This window comes from Myripristis murdjan, chromosome 13, assembly GCF_902150065.1.
Source record: "Myripristis murdjan chromosome 13, fMyrMur1.1, whole genome shotgun sequence".
In the NCBI taxonomy this organism is placed as follows: domain Eukaryota; kingdom Metazoa; phylum Chordata; class Actinopteri; order Holocentriformes; family Holocentridae; genus Myripristis; species Myripristis murdjan.
Genome location: NC_043992.1, coordinates 3,989,112 through 4,007,359, shown reverse-complemented (window position 1 = coordinate 4,007,359; position 18,248 = coordinate 3,989,112). Strand labels below are relative to the sequence as shown.

The window sequence follows — 18,248 nt, the reverse complement described above, 5'->3', positions numbered from 1 at the left end:
ATGAAAATCCTTCACGTCTTTCCAGTCGGTCACTCCCTCTGGTCGCTCACCAACACTCAGTTGTGTTAATAAAAGTTGATCAACACTTTATTAAAATCGTGTTATGCGGCCTGTAGCTTAAAAACATGAAGCCCCCCTCCAGCCACTGATGAAACCCACAACAAATCCCCTCTGTTCATCATATTACAGAACTTTTTATCATGACATAACAGGCCGTCATTTTTAAATGCAGCTCTACACCCTGCACCCGTTCAGTATGTGTAGATCTATGAATATGCAATAATATCTTTACAAAATATCCTTTTAGACATATTTGACATTTATTTCAAGTTTGTTTCTGTTCAGCGTTCACCCTTTTTGTGTCAAATAGTACTTTGTGAGTAGTTTCACCTGAACCTTTGAGGAATTTAACTCGGTGAGGGAAAATTTGTTTCGGGGAACTTTCTGAGCTTACCGTACATCAGAATAATAATTTAAATAAATGAAATGCTGTGTGTGGTGGGTCACCTGACAGAGAAAACCTCCCTCAGTGATCACCAGCGTGTTCATTTACCACACGACTGGCACACAGCTGATTTGTGGCACGGTTTGACCGTGGGCTCTGTGCAGCAGCAGAGAGGCATTTTGGCCTCTAAATAAACCAAACATAAACTTCTCAGGATAATTTCTGTGACAAAGTTGATCGAATCCTGCATTCATTTGCATTTTCTCTTATCAAATTTTCAAAAAGCACTTTAAATATGCTTAACATTTTGTTGGAAACCCAGCTGCTGTCTTAAGGATTTTTTTTGGTATTTCTGCTTTATTTGACAGTGACAGCAGAGAGAGACAGGGGAGGCAGGGGGGAGAGAGGACGACCTGCAGCAAATGGCCTGAGGTCGGATTTGAACCCGGGACGCTACGATCAGGACTCAGGCTGGATGAGTGGTACGCGCTCTACCGGGGAATCACCAACCCAGGTTTTCCAAAGGCGTTTGGTGGAAGTGAGAAGCTGATGGTGATACATGGAGAAACGTTCGGTCACACAACTTCCTGGACTCACCAGAACTCGCCGTCCTCCTTGTTGACTCTGTCCAGCCTCTGCTGCTCCTCTACGCTCACTGAGTTCCACTCAGGCCTGCAGACAGATACAGACGTCTGTAAAAAACACCTCAACTTCACCACAACAAATATCTCTCGTTTAGTCGTACATTCAAACTTAGAAACTTGTTTTTCTTAAAACAAGCGGACAGGAAGATGAGATAATCCCACTTGCTGTCCAGTGCAGTTTCACTTGTTGCATGAATTTTTCAGGGAGCAAGTATAAATCTGTTGAAACAAGTCAGAAAATGGCAGAACTGCCACTAGGTGCAAGAAAATTCTAGAGACAAGTTGATTAGCATTGGAAACAAATGAAACCATCTCATCCCACTGGCAGATTTGTTCCCTTGTTTAAAGAAACATGTGTGTTTTCAGACGGAGGTTTGGTGCAGTGTGAATGTACACTGACCCTCTGAAGTCACTCCATGGCCCCTCCCACTCGGTGTTGCCCCAGGGGTTGAGGATTCGCACCAAATCCACCGTGCCATGCTTCGTCTTCACCTGGAGGAGGAGGAGGAGGAGGAGGGGAGTGGGTGGGAGGAAATGAAGAGGCAAGACGAGGCGAAAACAGAAGAGAGAAGCTGTAAAGACTCGTTTAAAAAACATGACATGATATGTGCTGAATGCACAAAGCCACGTGTTTTTAACAGACACGCAAAGTAAAAGTCGGTCTCTCACGCTCGTAACCCTTCATTTAGTTTTCATCTACAGTTTGGAGCGTGACTCGATGACAAAACAGCTGCTGTACTGTTCATGTTCACCGCCAGCTCAGAGTGCCACCACACAACACTACATCCTGCACCTTCACAATAAAAGCTGCCATACCCTCTCAGTACATGACAACATACTGTATATACTTTTACACAGGACGTTATAAGTGGCCAACTGGATACACTGAAACCAGTACAAAAATATCAGTACCTTAAATATTAGTAACTTAACACAGAATTTTTATTTATTTATTTATGAGTTTGCTTGTTTCTTTATGTATTTTATCATTTTTCATACCTTACACATTTTATTACTACTTTTATTTTCCTGCTGTGAGTTTCATCTCTTTCTTATTGGTTGTCAGCCTGCTTTTGGTGTTTCCTCTGATGAGATTCATGATCGTGTTTCCTAAAATAAAGTCTGATTGATTGATTGATTGATTGATTGATTGATCTCCTGCAGTCTTGTACTTCAGTCCAGTGTTGAGTTTCTGTTATTTTACTTGAGTATTTCCATTCAGTGAGACTTTCTTCCTCTTCCTGCTCTACGTTTCCTATGTTTCCAGCGCTGCATTACTTTGCATAAGAAGCTTTTCCATGCAAAACATGAAATGGGACGTACTGTCAGAGTGTAAACCAGCCGACAGCAGTCAAAATACTTCCTACAGGTTAATGCATCAATAATTTAACTCTCTGAAAGGAACCACTCTTCACAATGACTACTTAACCCCACTTTACTGATAATACCTCTATACTTTTACTGAGGTCATATTTTGAAGGCAGGACTTTACTTTTAAAGGAGTATGTATCCTTTATGGTGATGCTTTTTTCAACTTAAGTAAATGATTTGAGTATTTTTCCCTCAGTGGTTGCATTTGTGCCCCAAATCAAAATAATTCCTTGACTTATTTGGGTAGGAGTGTTTTTTTTTTACACTGCAGTCTGGGTCCAACACCACTGCAGAAAATGCTGCTCGTGCCTCAGCAATTTATCACAAGCAGTTTATTCATAATGAGTTTGTTGATTGGACTCACAGGGACCTATTACCCTAGTGGCTCAGTGTTTTCTGTCAAGATATGAAAAAAGATTTCGAGGCATGTGTGACGCTGGTCTGGCTGATCCAGAGAGTATGTCTGTCTGGTTGTTCTTTCTTTCTTTCTTTAACCTTTATTTGTTAGAGAGGGACAGTGTACATTAATAAACATTTTAAAAGACACTAAAATGTAAATGCACCCAATTATAGCCAAAAGGCTAATTTCCATTGGTAGTCCCCCTGCCAGAAGGATTATGGCTATACCTAAAAGCAACAGATTACAGTAGCAATATTCATATTATCAAAAAAGTATTCACGTTATGAACATCACCAATCATAATCACAGTCACAATCCTATTATCAGTAACAAGAATAACAACAACAACAACAACAACACTGCAAGTAAAATTAAGATTAGGCCATGTGCTACAGAGGGCTCAGGTTCAGAGGTTAGTGTTGACAAGCTTGGTTTTCGATCAGCCATTTTTTAAATTTGACTTTAAAAGAGCTGTATGGGAGGGACTCCCTTATGCTGTGTGGTATTGTGTTCCAGTCTTTGCCTGCCCTACAAGAGAAAACCGATTGTCCAAATGAGGTTTTCCCGAGTGGTATTTCACAGTCCCCTCTAGCCGCCCCTCTGGTACTGCTTGTTGCAGGTGATCTAAACTGAATAAGGCTGCAAAGTGGACGCGGAGCTAGGTTGCGCTGGATTTTATACATGAGGCAACAATTTTTGAAAAAGCTAAGTAGCCCGTATTTATTGAGGATTGTGCAATGATGGAAGGATCTTGGTTTTTTATCCAGGATTTTGAGTGCTTGCTTGTATAGTGATATTCATGGATTTAGAGTAGTTGAGTTTGCGGTGGCCCAGGGAGTTGTGTGAGGGAGTTACCTTGTTCACTGCAGTCAGAGAGTAGGCATGTCTGAACATGATGCCCAGCTCATTCCTCTGCTCCAGAGGACCCTGGAAACACACACAGCCACCCACACACAGCCACCAGAGCAGAAAATCACGTTAACGCAGCTCATCACATACAAGAAAGCCTCTTCTCACACACCCATCACTTTCAGTAATGACAACAAGGAGGGAAACAAAAAGAAAACATTAACGGGGAGTTTATTTTTTTAAATGTCATTCATCCATTGATGCATCACTTTCATCCAGACACGCACACTTTCACACCTGGGACCGCCTCGTAACACATGACATAAGAAATACACTAACTAAACCCACAAGATATATAAAAGTAAAATTAAAATTTTAACAACTGACAAGCATGTCTTGTTGTTCATCAGTCTGAGAATTCAAATAGTTGGCAGTTTCAGTTATGAATAAATTAAAACTAGGGGTTAGAAGTTAGACATTTTATCATTTTTGACCAAGTGCCCCATCCAGCAACTTGACACTAAAAATCACCAGGGTATGTCTTTTTCCGGCTCTCTGACTCTCAGGTAGGTGTGCTTTCAAGACCGGGTGATGGTTTGTTGACCAAAGTTTTTCCTGCACCTTTAACTTTTAAACTTATTGTAACAGTAACACTATGGAGTAAATCATTTTTTGTCAGGTTTGGCCTCTTCGTACTGAGTTCTGAGCAGAGGGATCCGCATTTCCTGATCAATCCAGATGAAAACTATTCTCCCCTCTTGATTTCAACTATTATTAAACCCAATTCATTTGTAAACAGGACATGGAGGGGAGAAGGCGTGTAAGGAAGGATTCACAAACCATAATAATAAGTTGTGTTAAACATGTCTAAATGGTTATGGACAAATGAAAAACATAGCATTATCTTGCACATGGACTGCTCTGGTGCATCGCTCTGCTATTTACAATGTTTGTCTTATTCTGCTTTGGATTTGATTTGACTTCATTAACTGGCTGAATTTGATTTGATCTAGTAATTATCCACTCGACTCGACACAACTGCACTGCTGACTGGACTGGAAGAGGCTGCTATTTTTCAAAATGACATCCCTGGCCATTCAACTCAGGGATGTCATTTTTACTGCGGGCCTGTAAAGCCCTTTATGACTACAACGCTTAGTAAGTACGGTGGCCCTGAAAGCTCAACACACTGCAACTTCAGATGCAAACAGACAAAACACAAACAAATGAAGAAAACCTCTTCATCGATTTGACAGCACGTGTCCAACATTCAGAAAACGCAGTGCAATTACACCAAGCATCAGTGATGTTTCCAGAGGACACTTCAAAGTGATGCACACGTCTGGTTACTGTAAACAGCGACTCCCAAAACTGCATTTTTGATTGAAGAAGACAAACTGTGTGTTCAGACCAAATGTAAAGTGAGCTTTTCAAGCGATGTAAATACATACAAAGTCAATGCAAAGAAGTAAGTGAATAGATGCAAATTCACGCCGTGTGACGCAAATTTTAAAACTCTAGCGATGCAATAATCCGCTTTGCGTTTGGCATGAACATACAGTAATGTTAACAGGCCAACAAGAAGTTGGCTAAAACACTGGCAGCTAATGCTAACATTAGCTAGCTACTGACTAGTTCTGTTCAAGGGCTTTGGTCTCTGTGGCTAACGTTAGCCTAGCTAGGCTAACGGGCTCGGTTTCAGTAGGAAACTAAGAACAGCAACACCCCTTGAGCTTAACTGTGTCCGTTGGCTAACTCTGCTCCCAGGTGTCTAGCCTAACAGGCTAACGTTACCTAGCCCAACAGGCTACTGTTACCTAGCCCAACAGGCTACTGTTACCCAGCGCAACAAGCTACCGTTACCTAGCCCAACAGGCTACTGTTACCTAGCCCAACAGGCTACTGTTACCCAGCGCAACAAGCTACCGTTACCTAGCCCAACAGGCTACTGTTACCTAGCCCAACAGGCTACTGTTACCCAGCGCAACAAGCTACCATTACCTAGCCCAACAGGCTACTGTTACCTAGCCCAACAGGCTAACGTTACCTAGCCCAACAGGCTAACGTTACCTAGCCCAACAGGCTAACGTTACCTAGCCCAACAGGCTAACGTTACCTAGCCCAACAGGCTAACGTTACCTAGCCCAACAGGCTACTGTTACCCAGCGCAACAAGCTACCGTTACCCAGCCCAACAGGCTACTGTTACCTAGCCCAACAGGCTACCGTTACCTAGCCCAACAGGCTAATGTTACCTAGCCCAACAGGCTAATGTTACCTAGCCCAACAGGCTAATGTTACCTAGCCTAACAGGCTAATGTTACCTAGCCTAACAGGCTAACGTTCCTTTTTCTTAAGTTAGCCTACTTGAGTTTTCTCTATTTGAATGTGTTTTTTTAAAGCTCTCAGGGCCACCGTAATTAAGGGCTCTAAATAACCATGAACAGGATTGCATTATTTAAATATGTAACAGTAAATCTGCTGCTTGGCCACACCCAGGCGGACAGCTGTGCGGCTCTGTGACCGTCACCTGGCAGTTGGCACAGTTAATGAGCGCTCCTTTGGCCAGCAGCTGTGTGAGGAAGGCCGGCAGCTCTCTGGGGAGCGAGGCCACGTTCAGGACCTCGGACACCCCGCCGGTCATGTCCACCATGGCCTCGTGAGGGAAGCCCATGTCCAGAGCACGGTAGCCTCCTTTCAGCCTGAGAGACACACACACACACACACACACACACAGAGAGTGAGAGAGAGAGAGAGAGAGAGAGAGAGAGAGAGAGAGAGAGAGAGAGAGAGAGAGAGAGAGAGAATTGTAGGCAGACACAAAAAAGACAATCACCCTTTCATTTCTCCATGTAAAACAATGGAGGATGCACTTTCCAGCAGGTTTTAGTTCTGTTATTTCTGTTGTTTTAATTTATTTGTTATTTGTCTTAATACTATTATTTCTATAGGAGCCCTGGAACCAGAGGAATGACCATGGAAACTGAACGGGTACAGCTGACATGGGCCTTTCATTCAGAGTATTTCAATTTGGCTCACATCTAATTAACTCTGGTGAATATCCACATGTTGGATATTCACCAAAAGTTAATCAAACCCGTTGCCACAACCCCCTTATGAGCGGTCAGTGTGAAAAGCTGATCTGCTCTTCCGGCCCATGATCCACCTGAAGGTCATTCAATCCATTCAAAAGTTACATGCAGTTTCATGTGAAGCCACACCCACTGCCATGCCCCACTTTGGCCAATTGGTGTGAAAAATTCACCAGTTCTTCTTTGACCAATGATCAAACTATTAATCAAGTTTAATGTAAAGCCATTCACAAATTTTTGAGATATCCTGCTAACAAACAAATAAACAGACAAACAGAATTGGGCGAAAATAAAGCCAAATCCAGCTCCTCTGGCGGAGGCTCAGTAACATGCTGATGTCATTTGAAATGACACACATATTTAACAGTTTTAATATGAAATATGAATAATGTGTGTTATGAAACAATTGCTTCTCCAGTGTGACAATTTAGGTCAAGAGACTAAATATTTCCAACAATCTGTTACTGGACACCATGGTGCTATACTTTTCTCTTGTTGGAGCTGTGTACCTGCACATATTTTCTGCAGCTACTGTCCATGCATGTCGGGACAGATCGTCTGGCAGACGAAATCATCCACTCAAAGCCATGTTTACAGCAGGCAGATCACCTGAGACTGACAGGCAGATAAAGGCCAGTCAGCTGACAGCAAAGGGGCTGAAAGGGTTAATCCCATGAAAATTTTTGGAGATTTGGAGATTCTTTTCACAGATACTGAATGTTTTTTTCTGTCTTTTTGTTGCGAAACTTTCTTAACCCTATAAAGCCTGAACTATGAAAGAATTGGCAGAAAATTCCAATTTTTTGAAACTGAACCCTTTATTTAGTCCTATAACAAAATACATATATATAAATAAAAATAAAAAAATATGTTATTACACAATCTTTCTGTTGTATGATATATATGTACTTGAAGTGCCAATGGTATGGTCCAGGGTGAACAGAGGAAGTGTCCAAAGGTATACAACAGTATTTTGGTCAAGTATTGATTAAACTGAAAATGAAAAACAGAATTGAAAATGTGTATCATATATGATACAAATGGCTTTATAGGGAGACATTTCATAACGTGTGTATGTGTAGTTTGACTGTTTTAAAACTGAAAGAAACAACAAAACAATGTTTTGCTTTGGTCTGAGGGTGATTTAATGGATGCAGAGATGATAAAACATTTTCTGCCAGTCGCATCAAAACGGTAAGAAAAGCGGAGGCAGGGGAGTTCAGTCACATGAGACAGTACATGTCGCTTGACCAGACTGAGCCCGAAGGCAGACAGCCGACAAGCAGCTACAGGTACAGTGGTAAACAAGGCTTTTTACTGTTAAGAGAGGCAGGGTGGGTGAGGTGGGGGCTGGCTGGGGTCTAGGCAGAGGAGAGGGGGAGGAAAGGCAGAGGCTGAGAGCTGGCTGGTGGGCAGGTGAGGCGAGCAGGCAGGCGCCTAAAGAAACTGACAAACTGGCAATGCAGGTGGGCAAACTGGCTGGTGTAAAGGACAGAAGCATGTCACATCGACAAACTGCCTGGCACAGCCATCCGGTGGGGACTGACTGTTGGCACAGGGTTCTTGTAGGGAAACAGTGATGGATTGATGGCAGGTGGATGTGCGGGGTGGAGGGGACAGGTGGAGACAGAGCAAACCAAAACAGCCCAAGCACACGTCACTAATATGGAGGTTCACAGCCAAAGTTTTACAGCCAGATTTAGTGGTAATTTATGTTCATGAAATGCTAAACAGTGGCGACAGTATCTAACATGTATGTTCAGTTATCAACACGCGTGTCTTCACGTTGTGCTGGTGGCGTTCAATCAGCAGGAGACATCAAGAGTTTATGAACTCTTTGCTTGAAGAAGTGGGTCAGGTGTCGACACGTAGCGTAGCGAGCATACCGTGCAAAACTCAGGCGAGGCCACAGCGGCCTGGCTTCAAAAGCCTTTGTTGCATGCTGTCCCCATTCCCTGCCCTGCCTGTCTGTGACTCTCCACCAAAACACAACCCCACAGGTCATATGTACAAGCAGCTTATTACATTCCTGATCAAAATTCTAAGACCATTTGAAAAATTGCAAGAATTTACATTTTGCACTGTTGGATCTTAAGAAGGTTCTAAGTAGAGCTTCAAAATGCAAAAAGAAGAAATGGGAGTGAGACAAAAAAAAATTGAGTAAGCAATTTATTGCAAACAACCATTAAACTGAAATAGGCTGTTCATCAGCTGATCAAAATTTTAAGACCACTGCCTTTAAAAGCCCAAATCTTTGCAAAAATGTGGATTCAGTGTCATTTTCTGTCAGGTATCCACACTGTCATGACCTCCTGATGGCAAAGGCAAAAAAAAAAGCCATCACCCCCATTTGTTCTTTTTGCATTTTGAAGCTCTACTTAGAACCTTTTTAAGATCTAACAGTGCAAAATGTAAATTCTTGCAATTTCTCAACTGGTCTTAAGATTTTGATCAGGAGTGTATGACCTATAGTTCAATTTTAAAGTTAAGTGACCTCTAGTAGTCGTGTAAATAACAACAATGTGGCGTGTCAGGAAGGGAGGTGACCTGCCGTAGTGTAACAAGTGACAACATCAGTGTTGCGGCGGTGGATGTGTCACCACTACACAGGACTTAAAGGTCGATTTACACATGAAGCGAGTCCAATGTTCATTTCTGGGTCTTTTGTTTCATTCCTTTCTGCGTGTTTATTATTGTCACCATGACGATGAAGGTCCTATAACCTTAACCTTAACCTTACCCTAACCTTAACCAAGTATTTTTGGTGCCTAAACTTAACCAAACTGTTGCAGTTTTGATGCATGCGCACCACAGCTTTTGACATACAGTATCTCCTGCCATATATAGGGGGCGCTAATTTAGGAAACACCCCAGTGGATCATACAACCTATGTGGTTGTTTAGGTTGGAGGACTTGTTGGTCTTTCCTGTCTCTCACAACTGTGATAATATTAAAAAAAAGGCATAAAACCTAACTAGCACAGCTAGTAGTAGGCCAATTAATTAGGCACATTTGATTTTTTCTATATTGCTGCAGGATCTTGACCTGCCATAATTGCATAGTCATCACAAAATGAGCATGCACATAATAAAACAACATCTGATGAACTGGGCAGCAGCCAAATGCAATTAAGAACCCTCACAACAGGAAGGTGTATTTTGCTCCGATAAGCTGACCCTGAAGGACAGGAAAGGGAATCCAACAGATTGCCTGTGGCTCATGTAGAAATACTCGTAAAACTTGTCTTCAAAGGAGGAAAGCTTCCGCAAAAAAAGAATATATGATCCTCCCAGCTCCTGTGTGCTGTGCAGCGAGTCATGACGCCACTTACAACAACAGCGTTTGTTACTTAGCAGCGAGTCAGTGTGCTCAGCCTCCAGATTACCAGTGTGTCCAGACAGATACACACGGGTATAAGCAGGTTTTTGTAAGAATGTATTAATGTCATCTGGGACTGAAAACACAACTGAACACAGCTAATGAAAGCTGTGAAACTACAGTCAACCTAAGAAAATGGACAGCAGCAATTCGTTTTTAGGGATGTAATGAGATCTTAAAGACAAGCTGAAGATGTAGCTGAAGACGGTGTCAGTGCTGCTATCTGATCTGGTGGCAGCTTCAACAGGAAACTGGTGAAAGTGGTGGGAAAACACAGGGCTTCAAAAACCATTACATCAAATATTTTTTGATACTTTTAAAGGCCTTAACTTTTGATAACCTGTTTAAGGAGTCATAGATGTCATTAACACACACACACACACACACACACACACACACACACACACAGATTGCCAGGCACTGACTTGGCGTAGGCCTTCTCCAGCAGGGAGCTCCAAAACTCATATTTCTCTGGGGAGTTGAGATAGATCAGCTGGCCTCCCTGAGTCGGCAACAAGTCGTCAATCCTGACGTCCACCCACTGACCGTACTGCCAGAACTACAGACAGACAGATAAAAAGAAGTTTTAAAAAGAAGACCTGAACTTTTTTGCAGACCTGGGTCAAATAACGCTTGGAAACAATTCCCATCACTTCAGCGTTGGGAGCTCACAAAGGACTAAACTGTGACTAGCGTAAACTTTAGATCGTCACAGTGGAATCACCCAGGACTGATTATGATCACAATCATAATTCTAATCAGGTGATGTGTTCAGGCAGGTTAGCTGGCACTGAGGAGACTCACCTGGAAAGTGAAGCAGCCGTTGTATCCGTCCTGAAAGCTCTGATTGAGAGGAACGACCTTCTCCAGCAGGGGGCGATGCAGGGAGAGAGACGCTATGGCAGACAGCAACCAGCAGTCATCTAACAAAGGAGGGTTTGGGATGAAGAAAAGTGGGGTGGGTCATACGGCAGGTAAACAGTTTAAAATGCATTTGTTCCTAGAAAAAAGTCCCACAAAGAAGAGAAACTCTGGGATTCTGGGAAACTCTTGCTTTTCCCTTCCTTCTTCCACGGCCATGATGTTTTGGCAAGCATCCAATCCTCTAATAAACCTTTGATACTGTTGTCAAAGGACTTTATTGCACTTTTTCCTGACAGGCTTTCTGAATTCCACGTAAACGATGATGGTCTCTTTCTCCAAGCAGTTTCCAGCTATTGCATTGCCTTCCTCAACCAATCACAACCTGACACACTCGCCTTTATCCAATCACTTGTGAGCTGTCAAATTTGAACTGGTCTCTCATCTCTGCACTGCAGCCGTTTCACGACCCTCCACCCCGTCACCACCAATCTAGCTGTCCACTCCTCATCACCACCACCAGAGTCTGGGCTCCAGGTGCAAGTTCATACATATATGGAAGGCATTCATTCATGGGATCGCCTCCCATAGCAATCTATTCGTGTTCACAATAAATCATGTTGTTTTGTTGATGTTATGTTGCTGATTTTTGCTTTTGTTGGTGGCTGGCAGGCTTCTGATGATCACTAGCTAATGTTTACCTGCACAGCACAAACAGATGAGCAGAGGGAACAGAAAGCTGACGCACTGGATGGTGGAAAGTGGGTGCAACTCTCTATCAGGGAGGTGTTGTACCCCGGCTGTAATTAGTCGTCCACTTACTCAGCTTCCCCTGGCGCACGTCCATGCGCGTTGCTCCATCCACTATGAACTGAGGAGACGAGCAGATCTCCTAATGCAGCAGGGAGTTGACATGCAGCAGGATGGAAGAGAGAGGAAGAGGATGGATGAGGATGGGCTTTTAAAGGAGTGGCATTAAATCAACAAGAGGAGACAATTGTCACAGCCATGTGGCACCGACTTTTTAATGCTTGTTTCTGTTCTATTATTGTAGACTGTGACTATTTGAGATTTTTTTATTGAATGAATAAAATGAGGAATTCATTCCAAGATGTTTCATCTTAGTCAAACAGATCACTGTGCATTATCTGAAAGTAGACATTATATATAGTATATTTAAATTAAAAGTTGGAGACTTTGTTGTAAATCTGAAGCCAAGGAGAGCCTGCAGACACGCAGCATTTTAATGACAGGACCGGGAAGCAGTCTTGGGAAATGACAGATTACATCCACTGGGATTACATTAATCTGACTGCACAGTAACTGTGATGCATGGCCATTACAAGGCAAAGACATAAGACTGCGGGCACATCAGTGTGTGTCTACAAAATCAGAAACATAAGTGCTTTTATGATGAAGAAACTTGCACAAGCTGAAACGTTGATTGCAGATAAACACTATAGCACTGCAAACTGCTATCAGTGGAATAAAGTATTCATTTAATTGTACGATTATCAGGATGGCAAAACTAACATCAGACTTCAGTACTTTGTTTTAGCCTATGCATTGCAGTGGATTAGTAAAGGCAATTTTAACCAGGCCATCATGTGTTTGCATGTGTGAGCCGCAGTGCAGAAGGATCAGTGTGTATCCTCACTGGCTGGTCAACATTATAGCAGACTGCAGTCATGACACATTGATGGACATGAGGATTTTAGAAAAGACCATATATGAGGGGGTGGCAGGCTAAGGGTCAAAAATGCCTTCCAGCCAAAGTGCAAAGTGCAAAAAACTTTGCACTTTTGACATGTCAGTGTTTAACAGAAAAGCAGTTGTGTCCCAATCTGTGTCCCCAATAAAAAGTGTCGTTCAATAATTTAATAAAATGCCCTCATTTTGTCTTTTGGTGTGTTTTGTTTTTTTTGCTGCTGCACAGAAATGTTTTCATGGTTAAATGAACACAACAAAAGACAAGTACGTGTTATTAATGTACAGCCAAAACAACTTCCTTGTGGAATCAATGCACGCGTGTGGTTTGAGATCATGTTCATTACATAATAATGTTCTGTTCAGTAAAAAGCCACTAAGGTTACTCTTAGCTGATTGTATTTACCAAAAGAAATGTTTTGCCAGTGGCCTCAGAAGCATTTATCAGCATCTGCCAGACTTTGGGATCCATAAATTGTTCATCTGTGGGTTTTCCTGATTCCTTCAAAACTAATTTTGACATTCAGACAGTTGCATATGAATTTACACATTACTTTTAATACCCTAAACATGATAAGTCCAGTTTAAGTCTAAGGGCCAGGTGGTCAGCCAGTCATGCTGAGCCATGGCACTAAGGGTGGGCAATGTAGACTTCAAATAATATCACAGTGTCGCAGGTTGATATGTGGTCATGGTGGTCAAGTCTATATGATGTCGTCTGTTTTCATGCCCCTAAACTGTGGAAGACACCGCCCCTGGATATCAGGACAGCAAGATCGCTTTTTTTTTTTTTTTTTTTAAAAAAGGAAACAGGAGACCTATCTTTTTAATCTGGCTTTTATTTTGAAGGAATGTTACAGTCTTAGTTTAATCATTGTTTTTAATATTTATTTTTAGCCATGTTTATTTTATTTTTATTTTATTGTCTTTTATTTAATTGTTGTTAACATTTTATAGTTGTTATTACTGTCATTTTTAGTCTAGCATACTTTATATTGTTGTCTATTCTGTGTATTTTATTTTTATTTTATTTTTGTGCTGTTTTAATCTTACAATGTGAAGCACTTTGGGCCGCATGTTTGTATGAAAGGTGCTATAAAAATAAAAATGAGCTGAGTTGGATGTGTTGGATTATATTTGGGCATATATATATGGTGTGGTGTGGAAAACACTGCAGTCGTTCCTGGTCAGAGGCTGACGCTGCGGAGTGTGTTGTTGTGGTGAGACACGCTGGAAGCTGCAGGGTTTGCTCATGCCTCAACACCTCATCATGCTGCTATATCACTTTTCCCATACACATTTATACCAGTATTATCATCAACAATATGATATAGCACACAGGCTCAGTTGTAGTGATTTTCCTCCTGGAGAACAGATCAAACAAAGAAATGGACTTGTGTGCTGACTAAGGCTGGCAAAGATTTGCAATATTGTGGAGTTGGACTTCTGAGCTTATTTGAAAAGCCAGATTTTAAATAATTTTTTCATCTTTCACATAAAATTGAGGTGAAGAAGCATTTCTAGGTGATCCAGATTTTGCTACAACACTGATTGAAAGGGGAAGGTAGGGGAAGTTCAAAACTGACAGTGTCTCTCCTCCCCTAACAACCTGCTGCAGTGCCTACGAGCATGTCAGCTGACACACAGCTGTCATTAGAGGCTTTTACAGCCCCGTGCACATTCCCAGGGTCAACTACATGAACAAACCTGACCAAACTGTGCAGCAGAGCGGATGTTAGAGGCCATGAGCATCTGGGTTCTGCAGGAATGCTGCCTGACGCTGTAAGGCCGTCTTGTGCAACCACATCGAGCTCACACAGCACACACACACATCGAGCTCACACAGCACACACACACATCGAGCTCACACAGCACACACACACACCGAGCTAACACAGCACACACACACACGGAGCTCACACAGCACTGACTGTGCTGTAGTCAACAGTTTGAGCTCTTTGTAATAATACCATGACAGTAGTGAAAACCTTTCATTTTGGTTTTGACTGACTGGTTGTTTCATAGGAATGGGACAATATGCTTATCTCCCAATCCAATACCATCACAATACTTTCCAGACTTGATATGTTTTGCGATTCTTAAGTATTGCAATTTTTATTTTAAATTCTCCTCTAGCTTGTGTCTGTAAAGTTTGATGAGGCTGTGATTCTCACTATAGGTCATTTTATACAGTGACGTCCAGTTTGAAGAAATGCTCTGACTCCAGTGAAATGGCTGCTATTCGTACATACAGAGGGGTGACAAATTAGAAGAAAACCCAACAAGGTGTTTTCGTAAACTGTTGGGCCACCACGACCCACCAGACCAGCCTCAGTGCTCCTTGATGCAGATTCTCCAACTCTCTGGAACTCTGCTGGAGGGACTGAGCTCCATTCCTCCAAAATATATTCCATCACTTGGTGTTTGTTTGGTGATAGTGGTGGAGAGTAGGGGTGTAAATCACCAGTTTCATCATGATACGATAAGATATCGATTCTTTGGAGAACGATACGATATTTGCCGATATTACAAAGTTTGATTCGATTTGATTCGATTTAGGGGCCTGCGATCGATATGAGATGATATAATGTGCCGATTTAACAAAATCAGTTACATTTATATCAACACACAAAAAGCAACTAAAATATGTTTTAACAATTTTATTTCTGAGCTCTTCCAGACATCAGACATTTGAATGAAAAACAGTCCACTCTTTATATATATATATATATATATATATATATATATATATATATAGTTTATTTTTGGAAGAGTCCGTTTGTTTTTTGATCTTATTCACACTGTAATAAAGTTTATTAAAGTTGTTACCATTTCTATTACAATTACCATTATGTGGCTCATAAAATGGTTGAAAAGGAACAAGATGGTGATAAAAACAATGCATTCTGCTTTACTGTGTTGTGCTGTATTGGCCTGCATTATGGCCTTCAGTTAGTATAGTCACAACAAACAGCAGCAGCTTTTGTTTCATGAGGAGATTCCCTCGTTTGATTGTCTGTCAAATATTTATCCAACAAAGGATCTGTGCACGTACACCGGCAGGTTAGATTTTATCCAAACCATGACCTGACCTGACGAGAAGAGACGAGAAGAGAAGAGATGAGAAGAGAAAAGGATATGAATATGAAAGGAGTTTCTTTCTCTCTCAGATCACCTGCAGGCCTTCAGTCATGTTTTCTCGAGGTCACACCCATCTGCAATGTTTCATTTATCATCAGCTGGAGATAATAAATACTGTCCACAGGCCAGAGGCTATGATTTCCTCCCCAGTTAGTGTCCCGGTGCAAAATATCTCACATGCACATCTGACATGGCCCTGCTGGTAATAAAACATGTCATAAAACATGCCAAATCTGACTCAAGGAAGGATTAATAGCTTATATGATTCACTGTTGGTGAATTTCATTTCACATTGACCTGTAGTTAGGCTTTTGTGTCAGGCAACATCAAGGATTTGATGCAAAACTCTCCCAGTAGCCTCTATTTATTTAATTGTTTAACTGTAATTGACAGCTATTAACATGCAGAGGTCCTAAACACTACACTATGATTATAATGACTATATTGCTCCCTCAGGAATACTTTATAATAACCATATTGTACTTTGCTGTTTTATTTTTGTTTGTTTTTCATCTCTTATGGTATCAGTATAATATTCCTATAGGGGCTGTACCCGACATTGAGTTTAGACTGGCCTAATCATCCTTGCTTTATGTTTTAGTTTTGTTTTGGCTTTTTCTCCTGAGTATCAATATTACAGCCTATAGTGGCTTCCAGAGTGTCTGTGGTACTTAACAGTGAGATAATAATGACCTGATATGACTTTTTTCTCTTCTAATTCTCTTATAGGGAGTATTATAATGATATTATAGGGACACTATGTAATAAGTTTGTTAATGGATACTTTATGGTATTTTTATGCAATAAAGTACCAACAGTGACTTTTAGAGCATCTTTGGTACCAGTAGTGAGAACATATACCTAGCACACATTATATTTTGTATTTTCTGTGGTATTATAAGTAGGAATGTAGTCATGCATGATGCTTTTATCCACCTTAAAATGCCACATATTCAGTTCTAGTCCCCTACTGAGAAACATCAGTTTGAAAATACTTTAACCAATGTTCGTTTTACTTAAAATTTAAATAATAAAGCTTTCTGTTATGGGTCTTGGAGATGGGTGAACCTCACCCTGTGCAGCAGCCTTCCAGCTCAGGCTTCTGAATAACATTCTCCCCGTGTACTGAGGGCTGATACTGCAGATTTTAAAAGGTTTTCTCTGTCTTTGCTCTACCTTGGGTCGTTTCCACTTGATGTCGTCCTGCAGCTCCAGGTCCCCCAGAGGGAAGTGGTAGTCCACGAACAGGCCGTCCTGGCCCACGGTGCTCACCTCGCCGTTGTCGTGCGTCATGTCGCCGTGCAGCAGGTCGGCCAGCCAGCGGCGCGACTGGGAGCCCAGCAGCTCGTCCGTGGAGCTCACAGACTCCACGTCGTCCTCCACCGAGGGGCCGGAGCCTTCTGAAGACACGCTCATCTTTTCTCTTATCTCCACAGCTGCTCTTGCCTTTCCTGGTCGTGTCTGCTCACCTCTGCAGAGGAACCGCAGGGCAGGCCACGCCTCTCCTGGGAAGGCGCACAGGTACATGCTCACCTGAGTGCGAAGGCGTGGGCGGCTTGTGCTGCTGCTGCCGCCCTGGATTCACTCATGCAGGAGCTCACCAGGGTTTTCCAAACCTTTTCAAGCAAGGGGGCCCCAAGATGACTCTCTCAAACTATTTCATGAGAGGGATCCCGAAACGCGTTAAACCAGGGGCTCCCAAACTTTTTCATGTTAGCGACCACCAGAGCTACTTCAGTTAAGGGGTGCTGAGTAAAGGCCTCACAGAGGCTTTAGACCAGATGTTCCCCAACTTTTCAGAGGCCAAAGACACACACACAGGGGTTCCCAAACCTTCCCTCACATCACGGTAGGGGAGACTGGGGTAAGATGAGCCATTTTTCATATTCAGGATCACTACATCAAGGCAATCATAGTTTTGTCGCTAACTAATGTATCTGCATATATTTCAGGATGTTGTGCATCTCTTCAAACAAACAGAATGAGTGTTAACATAACTGTTTCCATAATATAGCCTGTCCAAAAAAAGTGGTCTTGTGGCACAACTTACCCCGTGTATGGGGTAAGTTGAGCATAGGAGCGGGGTAAGTTGAGCCGTATCCCTACTCACCCCCCACCTTCCTCCCCACCTCCATCCCACCCCTTCCTCACCTTCTCCCTCCCTAAATGACAGTCACTTCTTCACATTCATGTGTATTTTTATTTATTAAACACAATCCAACAGGTACAATAAACAGCTGTTTTAACAGGCCTTAAAGTGTGCTTGGGAAGAGAACATTAACAGCTGTGTTTCTGGAAAGAAAACACTAGAACACTAGTTTCTTGGTGTCCTTGCTGACAGTAAGGTCAGTTATGAACATA

General features: G+C 42.1%; 1 protein-coding gene across 2 annotated transcripts in view; it reads right to left on the bottom strand.

The window, feature by feature from the left end:
• Window positions 1–18,248, bottom strand: part of LOC115370095 (calpain-3) — a 48,754-nt gene that overhangs the window by 13,573 nt on the left and 16,933 nt on the right. The window contains exons 3-10 of one of the 2 annotated variants that reach the window (XM_030066936.1): window positions 17,064–17,303; window positions 11,862–11,931; window positions 10,983–11,101; window positions 10,604–10,737; window positions 6,239–6,410; window positions 3,716–3,787; window positions 1,490–1,581; window positions 1,043–1,117 (exon numbers count right to left, since the gene is read on the bottom strand). In XM_030066936.1, coding sequence (XP_029922796.1) covers window positions 1,043–1,117; window positions 1,490–1,581; window positions 3,716–3,787; window positions 6,239–6,410; window positions 10,604–10,737; window positions 10,983–11,101; window positions 11,862–11,931; window positions 17,064–17,303 — 974 coding nt within the window. Of the gene's footprint in view, window positions 1–1,042; window positions 1,118–1,489; window positions 1,582–3,715; window positions 3,788–6,238; window positions 6,411–10,603; window positions 10,738–10,982; window positions 11,102–11,861; window positions 11,932–17,063; window positions 17,342–18,248 lie in introns of those variants that run through there. The other variant, XM_030066935.1, reaches the window with a different exon arrangement.